At 35.3% G+C, this 25,039-nt stretch overlaps 2 protein-coding genes across 5 annotated transcripts in view; both read left to right on the top strand.

Moving 5' to 3' along the window:
- Window positions 1-25,039, top strand: part of LOC134846232 (zinc transporter ZIP9-like) — a 374,849-nt gene that overhangs the window by 175,890 nt on the left and 173,920 nt on the right. The gene's annotated exons all lie outside the window — the stretch shown is intronic.
- Window positions 1,046-25,039, top strand: LOC134856840 (MFS-type transporter SLC18B1-like). 3 transcript variants are annotated; one of them, XM_063873129.1, is made up of 8 exons: window positions 1,046-1,804; window positions 12,984-13,119; window positions 21,175-21,385; window positions 22,294-22,489; window positions 23,037-23,211; window positions 23,488-23,594; window positions 23,916-24,168; window positions 24,485-25,039. In XM_063873129.1, the coding sequence occupies exons 1-8, from the start codon at window positions 1,667-1,669 to the stop codon at window positions 24,898-24,900; spliced, it is 1,632 nt and encodes a 543-aa protein (XP_063729199.1). In that variant the 5' UTR covers window positions 1,046-1,666; the 3' UTR covers window positions 24,901-25,039. The 3 variants fall into 3 exon arrangements, with proteins under 3 accessions (XP_063729199.1, XP_063729201.1, XP_063729200.1); XM_063873131.1 differs by lacking the exons at window positions 1,046-1,804; window positions 12,984-13,119 and adding exons at window positions 14,281-14,466; window positions 20,808-20,996; XM_063873130.1 differs by lacking the exons at window positions 1,046-1,804; window positions 12,984-13,119 and adding an exon at window positions 14,281-14,466.

The following is a 25,039-nucleotide window of genomic DNA, read 5'->3' on the forward strand; positions in this document are numbered from 1 at the left end:
AACCTAAGCGAGACTGCTCGTATATTAGGGCGAAGCCCTGAATGTTCCGACTACACTTTAATTCCATGGATGCAAAAGTTTTTTTTTAATCAACCTTGATGAAATAACCGAAAAAAACGTTCTTCAACTTATCCTTTAAATATTAATGCAAACAATCAAGGGTCGTTTTAGTTTCTTTTTTATTTAATTTCATTAAATTTGGAACCCGCGTAAAACGCGTATTATAAGAAAGCAATATATCGTGCGTTAATTATACCAAATTGGCAAAGTCCGCAGTTTTCAAGCCTCAGTAACTATACTGAAATTGACCACAGGAGAGCTTTTTTTTTCAGCTCTCGACCACAACAACGATACTATCTGTCAAAAACTCTGAAGTAAAAATTGACAAAAAAACTGCTCAAAACAAAATATCTGCTTTTTTGTCGGAAGTCTGAACAGAAAAGTCTTTGAGTTAAACCTAGTCTCTTCGTTTTAGTTTTTCAGTCTCGTTCACAACCCAACCGAGACTTCCTAGTCCTGGCAATGATTAAAATCTGGTCACTTATTTTATTCCGAATATACTGTTTTGCTTTATTTTTTTCAAAATCATGATCATAAAACTCAAGAAAACTCCCTCAAAACTCAAGAAAACAGGGGTAAAATAAGAAATCTGAAAATGACTTTATGAAAACATATAATTTTTTTCGCTTTCATTTTCGCCAAAAAATTCGGGGATCCTAAAATTTTTTATTTCTTGCACAGGAGCGTGATATACTTGTTTTAAAACAATTTGCTCAAAATTATTTTCATAAGATTTACGATAAAAATCAATGACAAAAGTTTTGATGGTAAATCTGGTATTCATGATATTATAAGTACTCAGGTGCTATTAATTTACCAATAGATATTAATATGCTTTATCTACCTTTGTATGTAAATTTCACCCCAACAAGAAACTTTTACATAAGTGTCATCTGCCTTTTCATTCATATAACCGTAAAATTTTCATTCATAGTTTGATCTAAAAGATCACCCGAAGCATTGACAGCTAATTATTATACTGATAAACATCAAGGTCACCTCTAAAGACTGAAACTTCATAATCTGATCTCAATTAAAACAGGGCAAATCTGTCAACTTTGTAACTCGACCGACATACAAACTCTTTGCCATATAATGTGATTCTAACGTCTTTTTCTTCTTTGTTGGAGACGATATAAACTGTCTCTGCTTATCAGTGTGTCGTTGGTGGTTCTTCTCTCTTCAGCAAATAGCCAAATCACAGTTGACTCGGAAGACGCTGCATTAAATTGTGACTTGAATCCTTGCATGTCTTGATTTCACTCATCATCATATATTGAATCGCGAGAAAACATTCAATAAATCAAATTCTGTTATAACTTCGAGGCTCCATCTGTATGTGATATATACATGCTTTTCTTGCGTTATTTGTGACAAAAACGTTGAAACCTTAAACTCCCTACTTTGGCTAGTAAAAAATAAGCTTAATCCATCACCTGTTCAATTCATTTATTTCGAAGATCAATTAATTGGGCCCTTTCTGCGGGAAAAGAATCCGTCGGCTGTTTTTCTGAGAAAAAAAAACAATCCCTCGGAGAAAAGGCGTTTTGTCGAAAAGAGTTCTGAAAGCTTGAAAGGAAAGATCGAAAACCACTTCCACATTTCTATGGAGACCAATTACCAGGCTATTTCGCACAGTTCCCCTGAAGAAGATAAAAAGAAAATAGGAACACGGAGCGCTTCAGGAAAGATTACAAAGACATCTCGGAACGATGTCAACAAGTCATCCCAGATTTCGCAGAAGGTTAGTTTTCAAAATAAGCTCCAAAATTGGCAGACTGGGTAAAGACTGTTTTATGATTGACTATCGAAGTCGAGAAAAGACTTCATGTTGAACTGAGTCAGTCCCGATTTTGGTATCAAAATCGAAACAAAGGTCGAGCACAGTCGGAACCCAAATCGAGCGATGACATACGTGCCCAATTAAAATAAAAAAATAATGATAGAGAAACGCATTTTTGCTTACAAGTTTTTGCAAACTTTAAATACTTTTTAAATCGAGCAACAAATTCATGCCCAAAAAATGATATTGCATTGAGTCATTACGTATTCAAAACTTCCATCATTTTACGATGGTAATTTTAGGCTAACTAAACGGCAACTTTGTTACTGAGCATTCTGAGCCAATAAATTAATTTTCGACGTTACTTGACAATTATCGACTTTATTATATTTTTGACGAGAAACAGGTGTAAATTTTCTCGAGGGGGTGAGGCAAAGAGGGTAGAAAATTGAAAGAACCATCAAAAACTTGTTGATGATTTTTTGGTCGAACTAAAAGATTTTCCAAACTCACCTAAAATTCCAGTAGAACCTGTTTTGGCAATAAATTGTACAAGTTAATTTGTCATTTATTAGATGATTACTTTTTGAAACAAAAATGCAAACAATGTTGTAATGGTTGGACAAAAATTGATATCGTCAAAAATAACCAAAAGCGATATTTTAAGGATGGATGACGGGTGGGTGTGCCCAATTGTGGAGTGAAGTGGGCCTTCTAGGAACTTTAAATATGCTGTGAGTTTAACCTAAAGCAAAACCACCCGCACTCAATAAAAAAAATTGTTTTTGGTCAAATTACAATTATAATTGTTTTCGAATAAATATTTATTTATTTAAAAGAGCCAAACGTAGAATTTCAAACAAATAATAACACCATTCTTCAAAAAACTAAAATAGATTAAAATCAAATAATATCGGTTGAATTTTTTCTAAAAAATCTTATAAAATTGATTAAAATAGACTACAATATCTTAATTATAGATAATAATTTATATTGAAATAAATATGAATTTTATATAATAATTTTAAACTAAATATTAAATTGATAAAAATAAAAGCATAATTATAATCAATTAAGAGATATAATTGTATTTTGATAAATTTTTGACAAAATATCTTTTAATTGATTATAATTATGCTGTCAATGAGGAAATATTTTAACTTGATATGTCTTAATGCATTTCAGTACATCTGAATACAAAACTTTTACACGAAACAAAAACTTCATAGAGATTTTTTAATATTACCTGAAAAATTCACGCGGTAGGTGAAAACTACTCAGCCCTACTCATCATCACACCAAATCAATTTGGTGGCTATAAACATGTGCATCATGAAGAAATTTCAATTAATATTTTTAATAATTCATATTACGAAGAATATGAATATAAACATGTGCATCACGAAGAAATTTCAATTATTATTTTTAATATTTAATATAACGAAGAAATTTCATTTAATATTTTTAAGATGATTTGAAAACGCTATTCGAGTTTTTCAAAAAATTAAACTACTCAACATTTATGAAGCGCAAAAATTATAAGCAACATAGATGCAAAAACCTAGTTCAAATAAATATTATTGAAGAAAAAACAGATCATAATCAGTGGTAAAAACCCCAATTGTGTAAAAATGGGACGTTCCGTAGAACGCGCCGATCTCGGACACATTGACTCGGTCTGCAAAATCTGAAAGCAGCAAAATTTAGCTCTGCTGTCTGAAAATACTCGAGTTCGGTTGCGCATAAACACACAACCTCGACTCGGGCGTTGTTCCTTTTACATATCAATTTTTTTGGTGGAGCTAATCTTTAAACCTCATAAACAGTTGACAGCACTCGCCAATTTTTTAATAACCCCTTACAAGGTGAAGACAGAAACTGGTTTCATTTATGCTGAATATAAATTCAACAAAAATTACGGCTGCAAAATGTTTTAAAGCTAACTCAATTTTTTTGGCTTTATTGTTATTTCTTGTAATTAAAATTAACATAATTAAATTTAAAAAATAAAACTATTTTGCAGTTTTTCTATCAGGTTAAAACTAGAGTATAAATATCAAAGAATCTTAAAAAAAATTGAATTATTCAAAAAATTTTTTTAAAAATTTAACAAGAACTTTAAGGCTGTTTAGCCTTCTTAAATTTTCTTTAACAATTTTTGCGTCAATGCACATAACAAAAACCTGAAGGGCACTACACTATGTTTGAAAATAATGAATAGTAAAATGAAATTCTGTCATGAATTTTCTAAGTGTAGGTTATCCTATAAAAAAAAAACATTTTACGCGTTGTTGAAAAAAATCAAGCATTGGTATTTTTTGTGTTTTTGTTTGGTTTGTTATTTTTCCTAGCTGAGAAAAGAACAAAAAAATAATTAACATCGTAATAGAAATAAAAAAAAAACTCAAGCTGCGTGCCGTCGTATGAAATCATAATTGAAATCATAAAAAAGTCAGAATTCTTAGATTTTTTTAGGCGGACTTGCTTGGTTCATTTATCCGACTAATGGTCATTGTGATCTTTGGCCAAACCAGTAAATTTAAAGTCCAGCCAATGTCAAAAATTACCTCAAGAATGAAAAACGTTTCCAAAATCTGATGAAACATCATGTTCCAAAACTAAAGATATCTTAGGACAATTATTTGATTTTCTTTTGAAAAATCACGATGTCTCAAATGTTTTACAAAAATTCAAATCAGAAAAGAATCCTATTCAAAAAAATCAAATTATCAAGTTTTTTTTCGATATAATTTTTGTCAATTTTTTTCGTCAAAACGAAAGAACGAGGTAATTTTGCAAAAACTTGTTATGATTGAATGTTTTTTCAGAAAAAATTCATGTAACGGATTATTTAAACAGTTTCCTCAATTTTGCCAAGTTTTGGACTGATCAATCTTAAACTAAAAAAAATTGTAATATTGGACATTGAGATTAAATATTTATGAAAAAATGCACAATTTGAAGTTGATTGACTTTTTCTAAATAAAATTTTTCCTGAAAAAAACACTATGAATTACTGGATTCAAAACATTTAAAATTGACTTTGTTTTTTAGATGTACTACAAATAATTAAACTAAATTTTACTTTCTTTATTCTGGTGAGTTTTTGACAAAATTTTAGATACAGATTAGTAACAAGGCTGCTCGTATCAGGGCGAAGCTTTGAATGTTCCGACTGCCTTTTCAGGTCTATGGAGCAGTAATAGCATGGAAAATTTAAAAGTAATAAATTGAAATTAAACTTTTTTAAAAAAAGTTTGAGATTTTTTGTGAAAACATCCCCACACACGCCATATTAAGAACAAAGTGATGAATTTTGCTCCTATTTACAATTCAATTATGGCATATAATTTTCCTTGAACCAATTTAAACGTTTTCTAAGACGGATTAAATCTCCTCTTACGCGTTAATAAGCGAAATATATCGCGCGTTAATCGTCCCAAATTAGCCAAAATGGCAATTTTTAAACCCCCATAACTCTACAAAAAATGACCAAACTTGAAATATCTTTTCATATTTAAGCTCAGGGTAACAATAGCTTTCGAATGATGTAAAAAAACGCCATATAAAGTAGAAAAGAATAGATTTCGCTCGTTGTAACAAATCAATTATGGCAAACAAGCTTTCTTTCAACCAATTTGGAACGGTTGCTAAATCTCCGCTTACGCGTTAATCGTGCAAAATATATCGCGCGTTAATTGTCCCAAATTGGCCAAAATGGCAGTATTTAAACTCCATAACTTTACGAAAAATGATCATAGGTGAAATATCTTTTCAAATTTAAGCTCAAGACAAAAATACCTTTTGAATGATATAAAAAAATTCCGTCAAAAATGGCTGGTTAAAAAGTCGAAATTTGGCTGATGAAAAAAAAACCCGCCCGAGCACAAATATTCCGCAAATTTTGTTACAAAATTCGGATCAATATGTGATAAGCAATGTTCGGAATTACAAAAAGTATTCAACTGCAATCTTTTGATGTAAATATTTTGCACGTATTACCCAAAAGGACATAAATGCGCAGTGTACGCAGCGATTCATTACCGCTCAAAAATTTTTTCAGTGTAATTCGACACAACCTAATATGATTGATAAAAATGGTAGCAAATTGGGCACAAAAATATACGTATATATATAAATATGCCATTTCGAAAAGTTTCAACAAATCAATTTCTTTAACATGTGGTACGGTGTAGTACTGTTGCCACAATAACCTTGGAGAATAAGTGGTATTGATATTCTGTTATGTATTGTTAGTATTATTCAAGGCCATTCATGCTGGCCGAACGCAACAGTCATTTGGACTTTTGCAATCTGAAGAGAGATATGAAAAGATAAACATAATCTCTAAAGAGAGATATGAAAAGATAAACATAATCTGAAAAATACGAAGTTCACTCCACGGGAAAATCTAAATTTGACTGCTCAATTTGTGGACTACAATAAACAGCCAATTAATATACTGGGCGCAATCACTACAACCATCCGTTCGGCAGGGTGGGAAGTAGTGAGAGCATCGCTGTTGATCACAGAAAGACGCACGAGATGTATATTGGGGCTGGATTTACAGAGCAAAGTGGGGATTCACAAAACACAGAAGTTGGCACCCAAAGAAAAGACGAGGTTTGATGTATTGCTGTGCGAACAGTCAGAAGGTTGGAAAAATAAATTTTATAATAAATTTAAAGACCTTTTTGATCGTCAGGGGTGTTCGAAGAATCATGTTGTCAGTACAAAGTTCAAGTATCCACTTTGTCCCTTACAAGAAAAAAGGGAGGCGAATTCCAATACACATACAGGAGAAAGTGTATGAGGAAATGAAAAAACTGTTAAAAGAAGGGCATATAAAAGGTCTGGACAAATGTACTAGTGATTGTTTTATAGCGCCTATTGTAAAAACAGTAAAAAAAGATGATTCCATAAAATTGGCACTAGATGCAAAACCCATAAACAGACAGTTATTCAAAAATAAATATCGGTTGCCTAATGTTGATGAATTACTGGATGGAGTCAGCCAAATAGTTACAGCAAATACAAACGGCACGCTGTATTTCTCAGTACTAGACTTGAAATACGCGTAAAGTCAACTCAAACTGACTGCAGAGACAGCTAAACAATGTAATTTTAACATCATAGGAGGACAAGCTACTGGAACATACAGATTCCTGACCGGATTCTATGGCCTGGCAGACATGCCGGCGGAGTTCCGAAAGCTTTTGGATAGAACTTTAAATCATGCTGAAAATACATTCTGTTTTCTGGATGATCTACTCATTGTGTCTAAGGGAAGTGCAAAAGAACATGAAAAACTGATTATGAACGTACTGGAAAAGTTAGACAAAAAAAACTTGGCGCTAAAATTATTGAATTGTGAATTCTTTCAGAATGAGGTAAATTGGCTGGGTCATAAGTTATCGCTTGACGGTATTTCACCAAAAATAACACAAACGGAAGAGATATTGAAGCTTAGTCCGCCAACTTCTTTGAAACAACTCAGGTCATTTCTGGGTAGCATAAATCATCTAGCTAAATTCATACCCAACGCGGCTAATCTGACTGATAAACTGAGACCTCTCCTGCGAGAAGAAAATGAGAAGAAAAAACTCAAAAGCGTGAAAATTCAGGCTAAAAAATTCGAATGGGAGGAAAAACATTCGGAGATTCTCGAATCGATAAAAACAGCGGTTGCGAACATAACCAACATTCACAATACGATCCTAAGTTGGCTACTAGGGTAAAATGTGACGCCAGCCACAGTGGGCTAGGTGCAACGTTGGAACAACAAAAAGTGGAGGGGGAGTGGATACCGATCGCATTTGCGTCGAGATATTTAAACACACGAGAAAAAAAATACTCCACTAATGAGAAGGAACTGCTAGCAGTAGTATGGTCGGTTGACCGATTTAAACACTATTTGCTAGGAAAAGAATTCGTGATAGCCACAGACCATAAAGCACTTGTTTCTACTCTGGTTGAAAATAAGTCAAATGAAACCTACCAATCTAGGTTAACCAGATGGGTAGACAGACTATTACCCTATCAATTTAAGGTTATTCATATACCAGGGAAAGATATGGGAATAGTAGAGTATTTGTCTAGAGACCTGAAGGGTGAACCGTGGCCGGAATCAGTATTGGATGAAAAATTTGTAGTCACATCGATCGAATGCTTTCATAAAGCTCTCGACTGTTTACACAGTCGACTGAGTGATCACGATAGACTCGACCGGAACGAAAACGTTCTAGAATATTCTAGAATTGATCAAAATGTATCAAATCAGAGTATTTCATCCAACAGTTGCTATGGCAACCGAAACGGTTTAAAATGGACAAGGCACGACCGGAACGAAAGAAAAACGGTTTCGCGTTCGTTGCAATGAGAAATTGGCGAAAAATCAAAATTCAACTCAGAAATCAGTTTATCTCAAAATTGTCAGCGAATACAGTCGGTTGAATCACTTAAATTGGATCAAAATTTAGCAAATTGCGAATATACAAAAATGAACCCAGGAGAAACATCGAAGACAGGAAAAGGAAAGAAGATGGTCAGGATACAGGATCGGAACGATACCTTAAGGGAAGAAGTAACGGAGACGACATTTCAAAGAACTAGAACGATACAGCGGACCCCAAATAGATCAGATTCAGAAAATTCGGACGCAGAAGGAATACCACAGGTGGAATGGCATTCAATGAATAGACAAATCTCGACAAACACTGCAAACAACGGTCAGTCAACATCAACTGCTGAAACAGCCCACCTATTGATAGTCTCGTTTTGGGAACTCATGGGATCGGAGAAAAATGAGGACCGCAGATCAGTAATAGAATTAGAAGCTGATTCGTCCATGCAAAGCCCGAAATCACCGAGGCAGAATACATCAGGAGATGAAACGAAAACAGGTCAAATCATTGAAGTGGATTTAACTGTAGACAGCATTGACGACAGGGAGTATGGTTCAGAGGTTAGCGTGGTCACGCCGCAACAGACAAAAAGGGTTGGCCACAGATCCAGGAAACACGAACATCAAATAGCGGGGCAAGCAAATGGTGAGAACGGCCCGTTATCACTCACAAAATTATTTGATAAAAGTCTACTGGCGGAATTGGTATCAGAAGATACTTGGATAGATCGGCTAAGACGAATGGCTGAGCGGAACGACAGACAAGGATTCGAGATGATTGGTCCCTACACCAACCCGCTCTGGCATAAAATGTCTGTAATAGATGACTGCCTCCTAGTGGATAATCGTTTTTGCAGTACCAGAGAAGTTGAGACAAGCTGTGCTTCGGCGACTTCACCAAAGACATCCCGGACAAGAAGCGATGCTGGAGGTTTCCAACTACATGTGGTGGCCACATATGCATAAAGACATAGTTAACATGGCCGAAGAGTGTAGGAGTTGCACTCGTTACGATAAAGAACATTTGGAAAGATCGGCGCTAACAGCTTCGCAGTTGAAGAGACGCATTGATCAATCGCGAGACAATGTCAAAATTATCCAAAAAGGTCGAAATAGTCGGGACGTCAGCCCACTATTTTTGCGTAATACTACGGCAGCTAAAGAAAGGGCCAGAGCAAGGGAACTAAAGCAACTACTAGAGGCCAATGTACGATGTAATGCCACTCGAAGGGACATTCCAGACAGCGAGTTACGAAGAGTCGTAGGCGAGACCAGCACGATAAATCCCGAACTGAGAAAAGAATTATTATATTCATGGGAGCGATGATTTATTGAGGACAAACAGCCTACAGTGACTGACAATTTGTCGGGTAGCTTCCTTCGCAAACACGAACAGAGAAGAAGTGGAAAAGCCCTAACAATACCTCTAAAAGGGAAAGTTGTATCGGAGAATAGTAGAGTATTTGTCTAGAGACCTGAAGGGTGAACCGTGGCCGGAATCAGTATTGGATGAAAAATTTGTAGTCACATCGATTGAATGCTTTCATAAAGCTCTCGACTGTTTACACAGTCGACTGAGTGATCACGATAGACTCGACCGGAACGAAAACGTTCTAGAATATTCTAGAATTGATCAAAATGTATCAAATCAGTATCAAATCTGTTCAAAACTGCCTGTACAGTCCAGAATAGAAGGTTTGGAGAAAAATAGAAGCCCAACAGGGGAAGAACCAAGAAGTAAGCAACAAAAGACAGTAACACAGGATGAAGACGGTGACAGTGAGTCGGCCGAAGAACATGACGTAAAAGATCAGGGGCCAAGAGACCAGGAAATAGAAGACAGTTGGTTGGTGGACAAGTTTCAAAATTCGCCTAGCATAGTAACGTCGAAGGATACAAAGACGGGCGGGGGCATTAACCTAGGAGGGAAAAAGAACAAGCCGAATCGAGAGGTATTTCATAAAATTTTGTTGTCCTCAGGGGAATGTGGTACGGTGTAGTACTGTTGCCACAGTAACCTTGGAGAATAAGTGGTATTAATATTCTGTTATGTATTGTTAGTATTATTCAAGGCCATTCATGCTGGCCGAACGCAACAGTCATTTGGACGTTTGCAATCTGAAGAGAGATATGAAAAGATAAACATGATCTCTAAACAAAAACCAAGTTTCAACAAGAGTTAAATTACAACTTATTACTCTTCTGTTTTATTACAAACTAACTCCCATAGCATAGGAATATCACATAACAAATGAGCATTTGCTGATATAGAATGCACATCTTTATATGCGTGCGTGCCTTATATATTCGAAAAGTTTTAAAATGAAGGCTATGATTTCGGACATGTCATTTTATGAGATGATTTCTTACTTTCTTCTTTTTTGTTCTTTTCCTAGTTAAGATTAATGCCAACTTACTCCAGAAATCAGTTACAGACTAAATATTTTTACCTTAATGTAATTGTATTGTAGTTACTTACGCAAATTAAAAATCCAGTAATCAATTCATGACATTTCCATCCTTCTTCCATAATAAAACTGCACTTTTTCAGGCCAAAATGGCAAAATTGGGTTTCAAGAGTTAGACTCATTTCACTCCAAATTGGGCTCATTCAGCTCCACTTGCAAAAGAAAATTTCATTCTGCCTCTTTTTAAAAATTAGATCATAGTATATAATATTCAGTCCTATAATGATAAAACGGTGACCAAAAGTTTGGCCAATTGGCTAATAAATGGGCTTATCTGGCTCATTTTGCTAGAAATTGCGCGTGTTCAGCCCCTTGTTGTAACATTGGACTCATCCTGAAAAATATTCATCTTCATACTGAAAAAGAGAGACCAATACTTTGGCCCAATTTGCTACAAGTTGGGCTCCTTTAGCTAATTTTGTTATTTTGCTTAAAAAGTGGGCTCATTAGGCCCCATACTGAAAAAGGAACGAATAATTAAGCCCATATCATTAAAATTGGGCTCATTTAGATTCTTTTGTTAAAAACTGTGTTCAATCAGTTCATTTTTTGTAAGAATTGGGCTCATTCAGCACCCTTCGCTTGGGATGTGATATCGCTTGTATAAAACTATTTTATCTGGTTAGAAAGTTGAAGTTCTCAAAGTAAGTGCTGTTAATAATTTTTTCGCGACTCCTAATGTGGTAACAACTTTTTCTGTTTTTTTTGGTTGCTACCGCGATTAAACGTCAGATATAGTCAATTGATATCAAATTCAACAAATTTCAATTGTCATTCAATCGACATTCAATAGATTCGAGAGCTGTTCTTAGTGCAGAGGAAAACCGGTTTGATATTTTTGTTCAAGACGATTTGAAGAGTGAAGAACCATTCTTCAATGGTTTCTTAAACTTTTTTAGCATATGCTTATTATTATATAACCCGTAGTAGTTACTTTCAGGTAAACTTTTTGTCGCCACCATCCGCGCACGAATACAAAGAACAAGACTACTCGTATCAGGGCGAAGCCCTGAATGTTCCGACTGCCTTTAAGGTTTTATGGAGCAGTAATAACATTAAAAAATTAAATGTAAGAAAAAATATAATGAAAATTTTTTTTTTCAAATTTGAATTTTTTTTGTGAAAATCATCTCCCCACACGCCATACAAAGTATAAAAGGATAAATTTCGCTCCTTGTAACAAATCAATTATGGCAAATAAGCTTCTTTCAACCAATTTGGAACGATTTTAAGTCGGATTAACTCTCCGCTCACGCGTTAATAGCGCGAAATATATCGCGCGTTAATTGTCCCAAATTGGCCAAAATGGCAATCTTTAAACCCCCATAATTTTACGAAAAAGGATCACAGGTGAAATATCTTTTCAAATTTGAGCTCAGGACAATAATACCTTTCGAATGATATTAGAAAATTCCGTCAAAAACGGCTAGTTAAAAAGTCGAAATTTGTCTGAAGAAAAAAAACCCACCCCGAGCACAAATATTCCGTTACTTTCGTATCGAAAGTCGGAACAATTACTTTCGTATCGCAAGTCGGAACAATAAAGTTAAGTGAGGAAAAGAAAATTAAATGAAAACATTTGTTGTTGTTATTTTTGCAAAATTAACAGTGGTTGGCTATTTTTTAAAAAACACGACTATTCTTGTTTTTGTTCCGAATTTCGATACGAAAGTAACGGATTATTTGTGCTCGGGGTGAGTTTTTTTTTCTTCAGACAAATTTCGACTTTTAAACTAGCCATTTTTGACCAATTTTTTTTCATCAATCGAAAGCTATTGTTGTCCTGAGCTGAAATATGAAAAGATATTTCACCTGTGATCATTTTTCGTAAAGTTATGGGGGTTTGAAGATTGCCATTTTGGCCAATTTAGGACAATTAACCCGCGATATACTTCGCGCTATCAACGCGTAAGCGGAGAGTTAATCCGTCTTAGAAATCGTTCCAAATTGGTTTAACGAAGCAGCTTATTTGCCATAATTGATTTGTTACAAGTAGCGAAAACTATCCTTTTGTACTTTGTATGGCGTGTGGTGGGATTATTTTCATTAAAAATTTCAAATTTTCGAAAAAAAAATGTTTCCTTTTTTTATACATTTAATTTTTTAATGTTGTTACTGCTCCATAAGCCTTTAAAGGCAGTCGGAACATTCAGGGCTTCGCCCTGATACGAGCAGTCTTGTTTTACTTTGATTTCGACTGCTCTAATTTCCAGTATAACTCTCTAAATTTCGAATGAAACATCCTCCGTGTTTCGTAATTTTGCTTCAGATCAACACGCGGAGCCATCACAAGTTGGAATTGAGAGACACTTCTGCGTCTCGCGGGGGAGGGGGTAGTGACCTGCTGAAGACAAACAGTGCGGCAAACAAGTTCTTCAATAGCCACACTTCTCTAAACATCATAGGTATGGTGCGACTACTGTCATTCTTATTGTCACTGTCATTGTTAATCTGATTGCTCAAATAAATCGACTAGTTCAAGCTTGATTGGCCTGCCAACCGACGCTCCTGGAGCCGAAATGATTTCAACTTAACTGAAGTATTTTTATAACACGAATGAGCTGGTCTATTTGAGCTCCTTATCATCACTCCGCATAAGCTAAATATCTTTTTAAAACTTTATCCGCACATACCGCATTTGTAAAAAAAAAATGCATTTAAAAAAAAAAACGAAATTTGTAAAAAAAGAAATTCGTTACTAGGTACAAAATTTACATATGCTTAACCTCTGAATTATTTCTTGATAGGCCTATCAAGAAATAATTCAATGGTTAAGCATATGTAAATTTTGTACCTAATAACGAATTTCCCCCTTTTCGCAGAAGGGGGAAATAGTTAAAGAGATCCGGTTAATGTACACTTCCACTTTATGTCGTGTAAAACCAGTTTGTGGTACGACTTAAGTAGCGCACATTGACGCTCTTGCCGACGTTTTTCTCTACAAAATGCGGTTTTATGTAAATTGTATGATTAGCATTTTTTGGCAAAAACTTTTTCTTTTTTGTATATGACTATACATCGAATTTTATGCCAAAACAAGAGAAAGTTCTTTGAAAATTCGATGACTTCATTTTAGCAAAATGTATGAAATTGGTATGAGTAGTATTTTTTTCAAAGACTTAGTTAATGGAATTGTATGATTAGGATTTTCGGTCTATGGAGTTCAACCCGGGGGGAGGGGGGCGATATTTGCTACCCAAATTAGCCTAAAAACTTATGGAGATGAAGGGGTAAGGGTGAAGAGGAATGGGAATTTGAGCAAGTGAAGGTATATTAATCTTTTTTTTTTCACCTCGATTTGAGCGAGCTATCTGCTTCGAAAATAGCAAAAAGGTACGTAGCACGCTCAAACTTCGATAAAATTGCTCATTGATAAAAACTAGTATATTTAATCTTTGGCGTCTTAAAACCAAACTTAGAAGTTGGTAGTAGCTGAAAATTGTAGCAGGATCTGAAAGTTGGACTTGAGTTTGTGTACCATTCGGCTTTTTGATATGCTAATCCAGTTTCGGCTTCTAGCTTCTCTAGTTTCTTCACCTCTTCGCCTCTTCACAGTGTATCATTTAACGTGCAGTGCCAACTTCACATTGAAACTGAACATGACAGTATTGTCTGCAGTCTCTATTACTCTAAGCTGATCGTCAGTTCTGTTCTCGACCATAAGTTATGATGGTCCACAGTCTAAATCGTCATTATTTTTTGTAAGCCCTGACAACAGGAAGGCAAATAGGGAAGTAAGCGCCCGTACAACGGTCAGTATGCCTTTTAGATTGTTCAAGATTTTAACAGTATCCGAGCTTAGCATCTAAAAAAGACGAGAACTCAAATGAGTTTGAACTGTGACGTCTAACCAATTGAATATTAAAAGCTCCGCAGAAACAATTAAAAAATAATGGTTGACAAATTGCAATTTTTTCAAATAGCGGAGCTGTTTTTGTGTCACCTTTGAAATTGTTCAACAAGGTCGAGCAATGGTAGATTTTGAACCACCAATCGATCTACCTTTTTTGTGGTTGATCGATACTCAGCCCCTCCACGATAGCTCCACCTAAAAAGAAAACGCGTTTCATTCGGCGCACACTCGCTCTAAACTATATGAAACGCAGAAGCTTCTCCAAAAAATTACAGAACACAATTAAGAAACAATACGTTAAACATGAATTTATTTCATTGTACCTGAGCTCCACACAAAAAATAAAATAACCTCAAAAATACTTACAACACCTTAAAAGTATGTGTAAATGAACTTTGAAAAATACCTATTTGGATAACTGTATCTACATAAACAACCTTGAAAACGAGGTTAATAACTATTGCTATCTTTAAGAAACTTTGCCACGTTTCACAAACTCAAAAAATTGGCAGAAATTTTCGAAAGCGATTTGAAAAAAAAAAAAAAATTTTCATTTGTTAAATACATATTTAAATTGCTAGCCCTGAATAATAGGGAAAAAATCAAACTAACTGAATTTTTACAACTTAAACTGTGTCTTAAGAAAATAATTTCGAAGTTGATGTGAAATTTTTTTGAAAGGAATGAAATGTGCGAAAATTGTTTGCGTGTTATTGGGTTGCAGTAAGAAAACCTATTTGAACACTTTGAATTGGATTATAAACTCTTGTTGTATACTTCGTAAACTTCAAACTATATACTTAGAAAAACTTCAATATACGAAGAGTTTAGATTAAACATATCAATAAAATTAATTGTATGCTGAAAAATTTGTTGACCTTTTTTTCAAAATTTTGCCCGCGGCGCAGAAAATTTGGCGAAAACAGGGTTTTTTTAGTGCTTTGGGAGAGCTCAGAAAATCAATTCGATCGATCTAAAACAAAAAACCCGCCCCTGTTAAAATTACTGAATGTTTGGGTCTTATGTACTAAACGGTCCAAAATCAATTTTTCTACAACGTAAGCTGGAAATTATGCGTTCAAATTTGATTGGGTAATTTAAGCCAGCCAAATTCAAGTTACACGGTCAGGCATTCCGATCAACTTTTCTAACAGATAAAAGTATTAACTGAAATTGCCGAAAAGGTGGAAATTTGAGTCAAATTATTAAATTAATTTTGAGTCACTTGTGAAACCTTGCCCAGACAAGCAAAATTCAGTAAAATGGCTTGACAAAACAAAATTTAATTTTCTTTATCATTTCGGCCAATAATTTTGTCTACTTGAATTTTCAATTGAAATGGCAGAAAATGTCGATGAAACTTGATTGGCTAATTAGCCAATCAAATTCATCCACAATAATTGCAGTTCAAGAGATATAGAAATAAAGAAATTGGGCCGTTGAGTGCATAAGACCCGAAAGTTTTTTAAATACTCGTTTGGTTGTGGTCAAAAGCCATTTTGATACTTCACTTATGTCAAAATTATTGAATTTTGTTTTATAAGTAGGAGGAAAAAATTTAGGCAGAATTATTTGAAAGACCTTTGTCGCGAAAAAATGAAGTTAATTTAAAATTTTGGTTTTAGGGCCTTTTGCACGCTTGTGTAGTGAAGTACCAAAGTTATTCTCTGTTCGTTTTTTTCAAATGGCATTCCGATATTTTGTAAGTAGTTGTTCCGACTATTGCAAATGGGGAGGAACTTGCTTTGTATTGAGTGTGTAATACTTTTTTCTTTTTTTTTCACGTAAAATTAGGATCACAAAAAATCATCGGACTGGGACTAGTGATATATCATAATGAAGCCTTTTAAGTTTTCAATTCCGATTGCCTTTTAAAACATGGTTGATTTTAAAAGTTTGTCTAAAGCTTGTCTAAAGTTTTGTGTTTTATTTCATTTTTGAGCAAGTAAAGCGAGAGAGCAAGCTTATTATAGAAGGATAATAGCAAACTATTAATATTAGGAATAAAATAAGCCCTAAAGTTTTTATTCAAGCCCCAAAAAGTCCAAAATTTTTTTTTAGTTCAAAAATGTTTTTAGCTTTGTTTTCTCTCTTGTAAATAAAACAATTCAAAATATTTTTTAAAAAATCTGCAACAAAATTGAAAATTTTTTCTACAAAACTTGAAGTTTTTTCTAGTTTTTTTTTTGAAAAAAAAATTATGAGCCAATATACCTATTTTACTATGGCTAAGCTTTAATTTTGATACAGATGTTTTTATCACACTATGCACAAAAAAAACCAATAGTAAAAAAAACTTCTGTAGTTTTTCAACACAACAATATTTCTTGTATCTTCTTTGTTCCAATTTATGTCGTATCGACCCTGTTTTATTTCAAGCAGTATCTTCTCTAATCTAATACGAAGGAATATAGCTGTATAATACGTTAAAACATCTTCACAACAAAACCCCAGCATTCTCAAATCTTTGATGAGAAGCTGCTTAAGTAGCATTAAATTTTGGTGATGAATTGATCCAACTCATGTGTTGGCGGTTCTCAATTTGTTTTGGATTATTAGCTTGCCGATGAATTTTCGATTCAACTCAATTGGTTGATTGAATTTTCAAAAAACGGTTTTCTCAAAAGGTTTTCTCATGCAAACTCAAAAGGTTTTTTCATGCAATCGCAGTTTTGTAAAAAAAAAATTATTGCGGTTTTTTTTCGATTTTTATCTAGATGCAGTGCAAAAAAAATTGTTCATTCTAAAAATAAAATAGAACTTGTTTTTAAAAGAAGTTTTGTTGATTAAGCTGCTCATGTTTTGAAAGTTGGAATCGAGTGGGTATTAAAGCATTTTAGTCTTAGATATTTTGACAAAGAGTATTTATTTACGAAATTCACATCTTTACCCTAATTTTGAAACATGCTTTTTTTCAATCGGCAAGGTAAACGGATTCTTGTCCGGAAATATATCAAATGAAACTTAATTTTGCTAAATTAACTCAGGAAAGAAACCCTTTTATGCTTTATTGCAGAACATCACCGCATTGTGGCCAGCATCTTTTTAAAATAATCCTTTTGTTGATGAAACTGTTACAACTGTAATTAAATTATTCCCAAACTTTTTCTGAAAAACTTATCATTAAGGGGGTATTTTATTATAGCCCTGTTAATGATAAAAAAAGTGTTTAGTTACCTTGCACGAATTGCATGTCCTTAATTTTAGCTCAATTTGATAAATAAGTTATGTGGAGGTGTCGATTTTGAAAAATTGTAATACGCATTTCAATAAATCCGCCGTAAAAATTGATATTTTAGAGCATTGATTTCTCGGTTGATTCCTGGGGAAAAACATATTTCATGAATTTGTTTTTAGAAACATTAAAATCAATACATTCATGTTTCATAATTGTTTATTTTGCTTGCGATTAGAAAACGCCATCAAGCCGGATTAAAGACTTTTTTTCGGACTGACAACTAGATTATCAGAATCACTTTAATCATTTTACCCCTGGTTCAGGTAAATCAGTTATTTTGCGCATGCAGCAAAGAGCTAACGCAGCCGCCATTAAGGACAAAATTCATTGGTTTGTATTTCTGCCTCGTTTCGGTTCTAAGGTAGATCGGTTTCGGAAAGCTGGTTGATTGACAAAGTTTCATTTCATACGTAATATAACCGTAATTATCTGAAATTACAACTCAAAAAACGATACTGTTTTTTTTGTATTTAAAAGCAGAACTGAATGTCATAAAATACGCAAAATGAAAACATTAAAAATCAACTTTAGGGCAGCGCCTGAACAATTTGTCCACTTTGTTTCGGTCGTTCAGTTTTCGACTTTCTAACACACTGTTCTTCCTTCACCAGATTTGTTACAACCATGGTTTTTCTCGCAATGAATTCTAGCGAGAACAGTTTAACTTCCACCTGGACCTGTAAGCTGTTCTTAAGCGAAAAATTATCCGCACGTCAAAAAATCTCTGTAGGACCTCTGCTTGTCTGCTTTTTTTGTCGGCTTAGTTGCCGCAGCACTAATTTTTTTGCCAAAAAATTGGGCATTTTGCTTAATCCAAAAAAAACTTTCAGTGTATTTGGGTTTTGGGCCAGTAATTGAGTTCCAAAAAGTTGACAATTTTTGACTATTTTAGATTTTCATGTCTGCAAACTTTCAATGGCTTAAGTCCCGCAGAAATTTTTTTGAATATTTTAGATTTTCATGTCTGCAAACTTTCAATGGCTTAACTCCCGCAGAAATTTTTTTGAATATTTTAGATTTTCATGTCTGCAAAATTTCATCGACTAAGGTCCCGCAGAAGGGTTAAGTCCCGCAGAAAACGTTTTTTTTCCTCTGTGTTTAATTTTTTTTACTCCCCTGATCTCAAACAATTGTTTTTTTGCAGCCTGAAATTTTGTAAAAATAAAAAAAATAAACTGGTTAGATTGCATGTTTGCAGTCCATTACACTAGCAAAACCTTACCAAAACACTGCTGTTTTAAATAAGAAAGATTCGTTTTATAAACTGGTTTTGATCTAATCTTCACTGTGCGCTTTCAAATTTAGTTTTAAAAGCAAAAATTTTAAGCTAGACTGAGAAAAAAATTACTTCAATGTGCTTTAATCTTGGTAAGCAACCCTGCACCTACATTAGTAAGTATACGCGAGAGTCCATGCTCAAAACTTTTTGACAATTAAGTGACTTCCATTTTATATATTTCTGCTCCTCTCCACAGTTTTAATTAGTAAAGTTTTGGGCCGTTGAAGTAAAAAAGCCATTTTTGAGAAACTTAAGTTGCAGATCTAATCACGACTGAAATGACATCAATAAGATGCCATATTCAACGTTTTACCAAAAAAAAAATATGAAAAAAAACTCAAGATTCGCATCCTCACCTTGCGTGGTCGGAACAATAACAAAGAGCCCAATACAAGCCGAAATTATTTTGCTTAGGTTAAAAGATTTGCTCTTCATTTCTGGGCTGGATTGTCCACTTCAAAGGCAAAAAAGGCCGAAAAATTGAGCCAAAAAACGTAATAAAAATGATTGAAAAAGTGAAAAATGAGCAATTATTTTGAATTATTTTACTACAGATTTACAGAACTTACTACAGAACTTCGGGATAAACTATTTGGTTTCACCTTAGTCTATTTCGTGAAGTTGGTTCAGGGGATTAGTTAGCGATTTCAGCAAATTGTTATATCATCAAAGCTAGCCTTTTTATCCCTCTGCTATAATACATTTGAGCCCAACATTGGACCCAGTTTTTAGAAAAATGAGTTCAGGCAGTCCCTATATAATAACTGCAAAAACTAAGCTAATTTGAAACATTTTGCAAAGAATTGGGCTAATTTATCACTTTTTCAAGTCATTGATTTAATTCAGCCCTATCCTGCAAAGAATGGACCAAAAATTGAATTCTGCTCGAAACTGAATTCATTATGTTTCATTTGCTAAAGTTTAGTCTCTTTTGGCCTCTTCCAAAAAATGGGCTATTTCAGCACCAAACTCAGAAAACGGAGACCAAAAATTGAGCCCAATTTCCTTAAGATAGAGCTCATTCAGCTCTTTTTGTAAATATGTGGGTCAATTTTGCTAAAAATTGGGGTCAGTTGGCTCTTTTTGCTAGAAAATGATATAATTCAGCCTCTTGATGAAATATTGGGCTCCCTCAGAACTATATTGCAAAAATGGCACCAATAATAATTAGGGCTCATTTTGCCCGTTGTTGAAAAATATGCTCATGCTCCTACATACTGAGAAAAGAGGGAGCAACAAATAAACCTATTTTGCATAAAATTGGGCTTACTCAGCTCAAAGATGGGCATGCTCATGGGCTATATATTGGGCTCATTCAGCTCGTTGTGCTAAATATTGAGCATATTCACCCCTTGATGAAATATTGGGTGCATTTAGCCTCATACTGAGAAAACTGGGATCAATAATTGGGCCTAATTGGCTAGTTTTTTGGGTTTTTCAGCTTGTTTTGCTAATATTTGAGCTCACTTGGCTCCTTAGTCAAAAAAAGGGGCACAATAAGCTCCTTTTGCTAAAAATTGAGCGGGTTCAGCCCCTTGCTGAAATATTGGATGCATTCAGACCCATGCTGAGAAAACTGGGATCAATAATTGGACCCAGTTTGCTAAAATTTGAGTTTTTCAGCTCGTTTTTCTAAAATGAGCGGATGGTTAAAAAACGGGTTCATTTAGCGCCTTACTGAGAAAATCGGGACCAATAAATGAACCTAGTTTCTATTCATAAGGTCCACACGGTCTCAAACCGGATTCCTTTGGTCCACACGGTCTTCAACCGGATTCCTTCGGTCCACACGGTCTCAAACCCGATTCCTTTGGTCCATACGGTCTCAAACCGGATTCCTTTGGTCCACACGGTCTCAAACCGGATTTCTTTGGTCCACACGGTCTTCAACCGGATTCCCTGAGTCCACAAGGTCTGAGTATTGCATTTTTGGTCCTAACGGTCTGAAAATGCTAAAATTTGGTCCGCACGGTCTGGTCTCAACATAAAAATACGACCGCGACCCGGGTAGCTCCGACTGGGTTGCTAATAACTACAATTAATTAGTTTGTTATCTCATTCGCTGTTACTTGATTGAGATATGTGCATAGGTAGTATGGTCACTATAGACCAGGCGACCAGTGTGTCGACTAGCCGACTGACCGCCAGACAGAAGCTCTACCTCATCACCATCGTCATCGCCAAGTTCGTCCACCAACTCTGTACGTTCTGGGGTGCAATAGTCTACCCCCTGGAGGCGTCCAGAAGGGGCTTCGCCAAAATGCACATCGGAATGACACTCATCTTTGTCAGCATTGCCAGGTGAGTTGAAAACTATCTGGACAGAAGATGTGCCAGAAGTACTTTGGGCAGCAAAAAGTACTCACAAAATATAGCTTAAGATATGATTTAGTAATGCGGCACCGAGTAAGCCGATGAAATACTGTATTTTTGCTTCAGATATTAGCTCACAAAAATGTTGTTTTTTTGCTCTAAAATGTGCATAAATCAAATCATCATACGTGAGTCATTGTTCCAACCATTGAAAATGGAAAAGAACTTTGTATTCGGGTGTATTTTAGTTTTTTGCTTTGTTTTCCATGCAAAATTAGGTACCGCAAATAATCATCGGACTGGGTTGAGTGATATATCATTATTAAAGCACCTTTAAGTCATGATTCGTACCAATGATTCGAAAATTTTTTAAGCGTTTTTTTTAGAAAAATCGATTTGAAATTTTTGATTTTTCGTCAAAATTTGAGCGACGAGAGCAGCGAGCACGCTTATTCCTGCTTAATTCAGACCGTTTACCATAACTTATTTAAGCTTAATTTTAATTTTACTCGAATAAAATCAGTTTTTGGAGATGTTGAATGCCATTTTGAGAATTAAAAACCTCGAAAATTCAAAAAACTCAAAGTATGAAAATTTCTTTTTTAAAATTCAAAGTTTTTTTTCAAAATTTACTTTATGATTTTTTTGTTTTCCTTATTTTTTTTCTTCAAAATCTGTGGTCTTGCTAGCCTATATTACTATGGCTGTCGAATATTTCAAAATTAGTGTTAACCAGTTGGGCTTTTCGAAAATCCCAAGGATAGGGAACCTACCACCCTCTTCCTTTCAAAAGGACCCCTTACGAGCCCCCTGCTCTTAAGATCCCCAGCTCTTTTTCCTAACTTTTTCTCCAAAATGTAATTGGAGAACCTAATTTTAATTTGCTTTGTTTCCAGCTGGTGCACATCCATAGTCCTCTCTACTTCTTTCCTCAAGTTCGGAGGGAGGAGGGCCGCCTTCAATCTGTTCATCACTGGAAGTCTCAGCTACGGACTGCTGACCACCGCCATCTCTCTCTCCTCCCTCACCTCGGACAAGTTTCTGTTCGGACTCTCCTTCACCACCTTCTACTCCATCAGGGGCATGAGTCAGGCTAGTATTAAAAGAACTAACAAATCATCAGAGCCAGTTCGCACATTTTCTCTGATCTTTCCCACTGTTTGTGTCTCTAATGCACTCGAAAAATTGTGATTAACAAGAGCTGTTTTTTTTTGCATCTAATTCATTTGGATGTATACGCTATGGTTGCACCAAAAATACGCCTTTAGATGTATTTTTGAACTTTTTTGTTTTGTTGGCGAATAAGCTCAGTTTTATCGAAAAAGAGGCAAAGACTGCAGGAAAAAAAACATCGATGATGCAAATGATATGCAAATCTGTGGCAGCCAGATTGATTTTGCATCAACTTTTTATTCAAAGAGCACATCATTTGGCAATTGAAAACCCGTTGCTGAGACGGGCTGTAACTTGGAAAGACATTAGGTCAAAACAGTGAAAACTTAGAAAAATGCGAACAGTCAATATCACTATTTTTGGCTCAGATAAACAAAATAAATCAAAATAAAACAAAACAAAACCAGTCATAGCTTAAAATAAGTTGTTCCGTGTATGTCGGGTTGAGTTTCTCTTGTACCCTTAGGCTCTTCTTTTTTCGTCCGTGAACACCATTCTGCTATCAGAGGAGTTCAGCGGACATGTCTCCTTCGCCAAGGCACTGGACACTCTGGCATACACTATGGGCTCCATCTTCTCCTTCATCCTGTCCGGATACTTGTACGGCCAGTTCGGGTTCAGATATGTCGTCATCATTCTGGGTGAGAAGCGTATTGTTTCTTTCGAGAGCAACGATACCAGGGTTCGGATCCACTTTACATATGCTGATTTATCTTCCATTGAAAAACTCATAAAATTCTAAGAAATATTATAACACAAAAAAAAGAAGAAACTAAAGAAAAAATGTATAAAGTTAGCTTGAGTGTACTTGGGGATTGGTTTTGATCCAAAAAAATTCTCAAACATTTTACACAAGGCATATTGAAATTTTTTGATTAAGAATTGAAGGTTTCGATGAGTTCACAGCGTGGTTTCAGGCTCTATTCAATCTGTCATATCTCTCTCTTACATCTACCTGTTGCCCAAGAAAACACAAAGCACAGAAAGTACAGTGGACAAGGTCACCGCCAGCACCAGCTTCAAGGTAACCGACCTTCTGCAGCATATAACCATCATGTTTAAGAATCGCCGCATCCGCTTTGATTGCATTGCTGCTTTGAAGAATGGTAGGTTGGACGATTTCAAAAACAAAATTAGCAGAAGAGTCATTTATGTATTTTTAAGTGACTAAAATCCAGAAAAAAAAAACATTTTTTACAGGACAACCAGAAGTTCAAAGCATGTGAACTCAGCAGAAAAATCAGGCAAAACAAAAAGCGATTCTCAAAAAAATCAACTCAGATCTAAGATTTGAACAATTGTTCATAGTTAGTCGACATCTAAACGCAAACTCATGCTGTTTTAGGTGATCGCCAGAGTTGTGCGCAACCCCGAGATCCTCTGCACCCTGATGAGTCACTGTCTCGTCTACTTCACCCTCTTCTACCTCTCCCCCATCTTCACCCCCTACGTCACCTCCGAATTCGGACTCTCAGCCGTCTTCACAGGCATGATAGCCTGTCTGCCTTATTTGGCAATGTCGCTCTTCGGCACCTCGTGGAGTTTCGTTGCCACTAACCGGTTCCGCAGAAAGTTTTGCCTCACTATCCCACTTATATGTTAGTTCATTATAGCACAACTTCCACTCTCAGGAGTTCGACTGAGCTTTTTGGCCGCAAAGAGTCCCTTCTGGCACTATTTTTGCAAAAGCATTTGTGACCAGTCTTTTTTCGAAATGGTAGAAGTTTTGATAATTTTATATTGAAGATTTATGGGCGCGGAGTAGTTCGCACAATAATCGCAATTTTGTATTCAAACCTATTTAAACCCTTCTCGTTCGAAACCATTTTTGTTTAAAAGTTTTCTCTATGAAGCACAATCATTTGGTTTATATCCGTTTTACAATTTACGGAAATTATGACGACTTTTTTTTAGTGTTTGGGTGTATATCGTGGCTGTCTGGCCCGGACCCCCTCCTGACTCAAAACTCCAGTCTGATATCTCTCTCTATCACTCTTTTTATCGGTGGAGGGTTTCTTGTCTCCAATCTTGTGTTGAACACACCGGAGCTTCGCGATCAGGCCGAGGATCACGGCTACAACACCGAGGACATTTGCATCTCGGCAACCCTCGCTTCTCTGCTGACGTCATTCGAATTTCTCGGAGAGATTGTCGGTCCGCCGAGTGGAGGTTGTCTGGCCGATTTGTTCTCGGAGCGACGAGCATTTTCAATAGGAGGCTCGTTAGTCGGACTAATCGGAGTAATTAGAGCAGTAATTTATCTTGTGAACTATTTTAAACGCAAACAGAGTGTTGAAAACTTGGTCCGAACTAAATCTAGTTACATTTGAGTTTGCGTTTCGGTATAACACTACAGAAAAAAAAAATACTTTTGTTAAACATTGAAGATGTATTTGAATTTTGTTCATTAATAATAATACTTCGATAAATTTACATGCTCGAAAGCTCCGAAATATGAGACTCAAAAAC

The sequence above is a fragment of the Symsagittifera roscoffensis genome, chromosome 1 (genome assembly GCF_963678635.1).
Source record: "Symsagittifera roscoffensis chromosome 1, txSymRosc1.1, whole genome shotgun sequence".
Lineage (NCBI taxonomy): Eukaryota > Metazoa > Xenacoelomorpha > Acoela > Convolutidae > Symsagittifera > Symsagittifera roscoffensis.

Coding starts and splice junctions, on each gene's coding strand:
- LOC134856840 (XM_063873129.1), top strand. CDS start 1,667: ATGGAGACCAATTACCAGGCTATTTCGCACAGTTCCCCTGAAGAAGAT. Junction 21,386..22,293: donor ATCTTTGTCAGCATTGCCAG/GTGAGTTGAAAA, acceptor CTTTGTTTCCAG/CTGGTGCACATCCATAGTCC. Junction 22,490..23,036: donor CCATCAGGGGCATGAGTCAG/GCTAGTATTAAA, acceptor TTGTACCCTTAG/GCTCTTCTTTTTTCGTCCGT.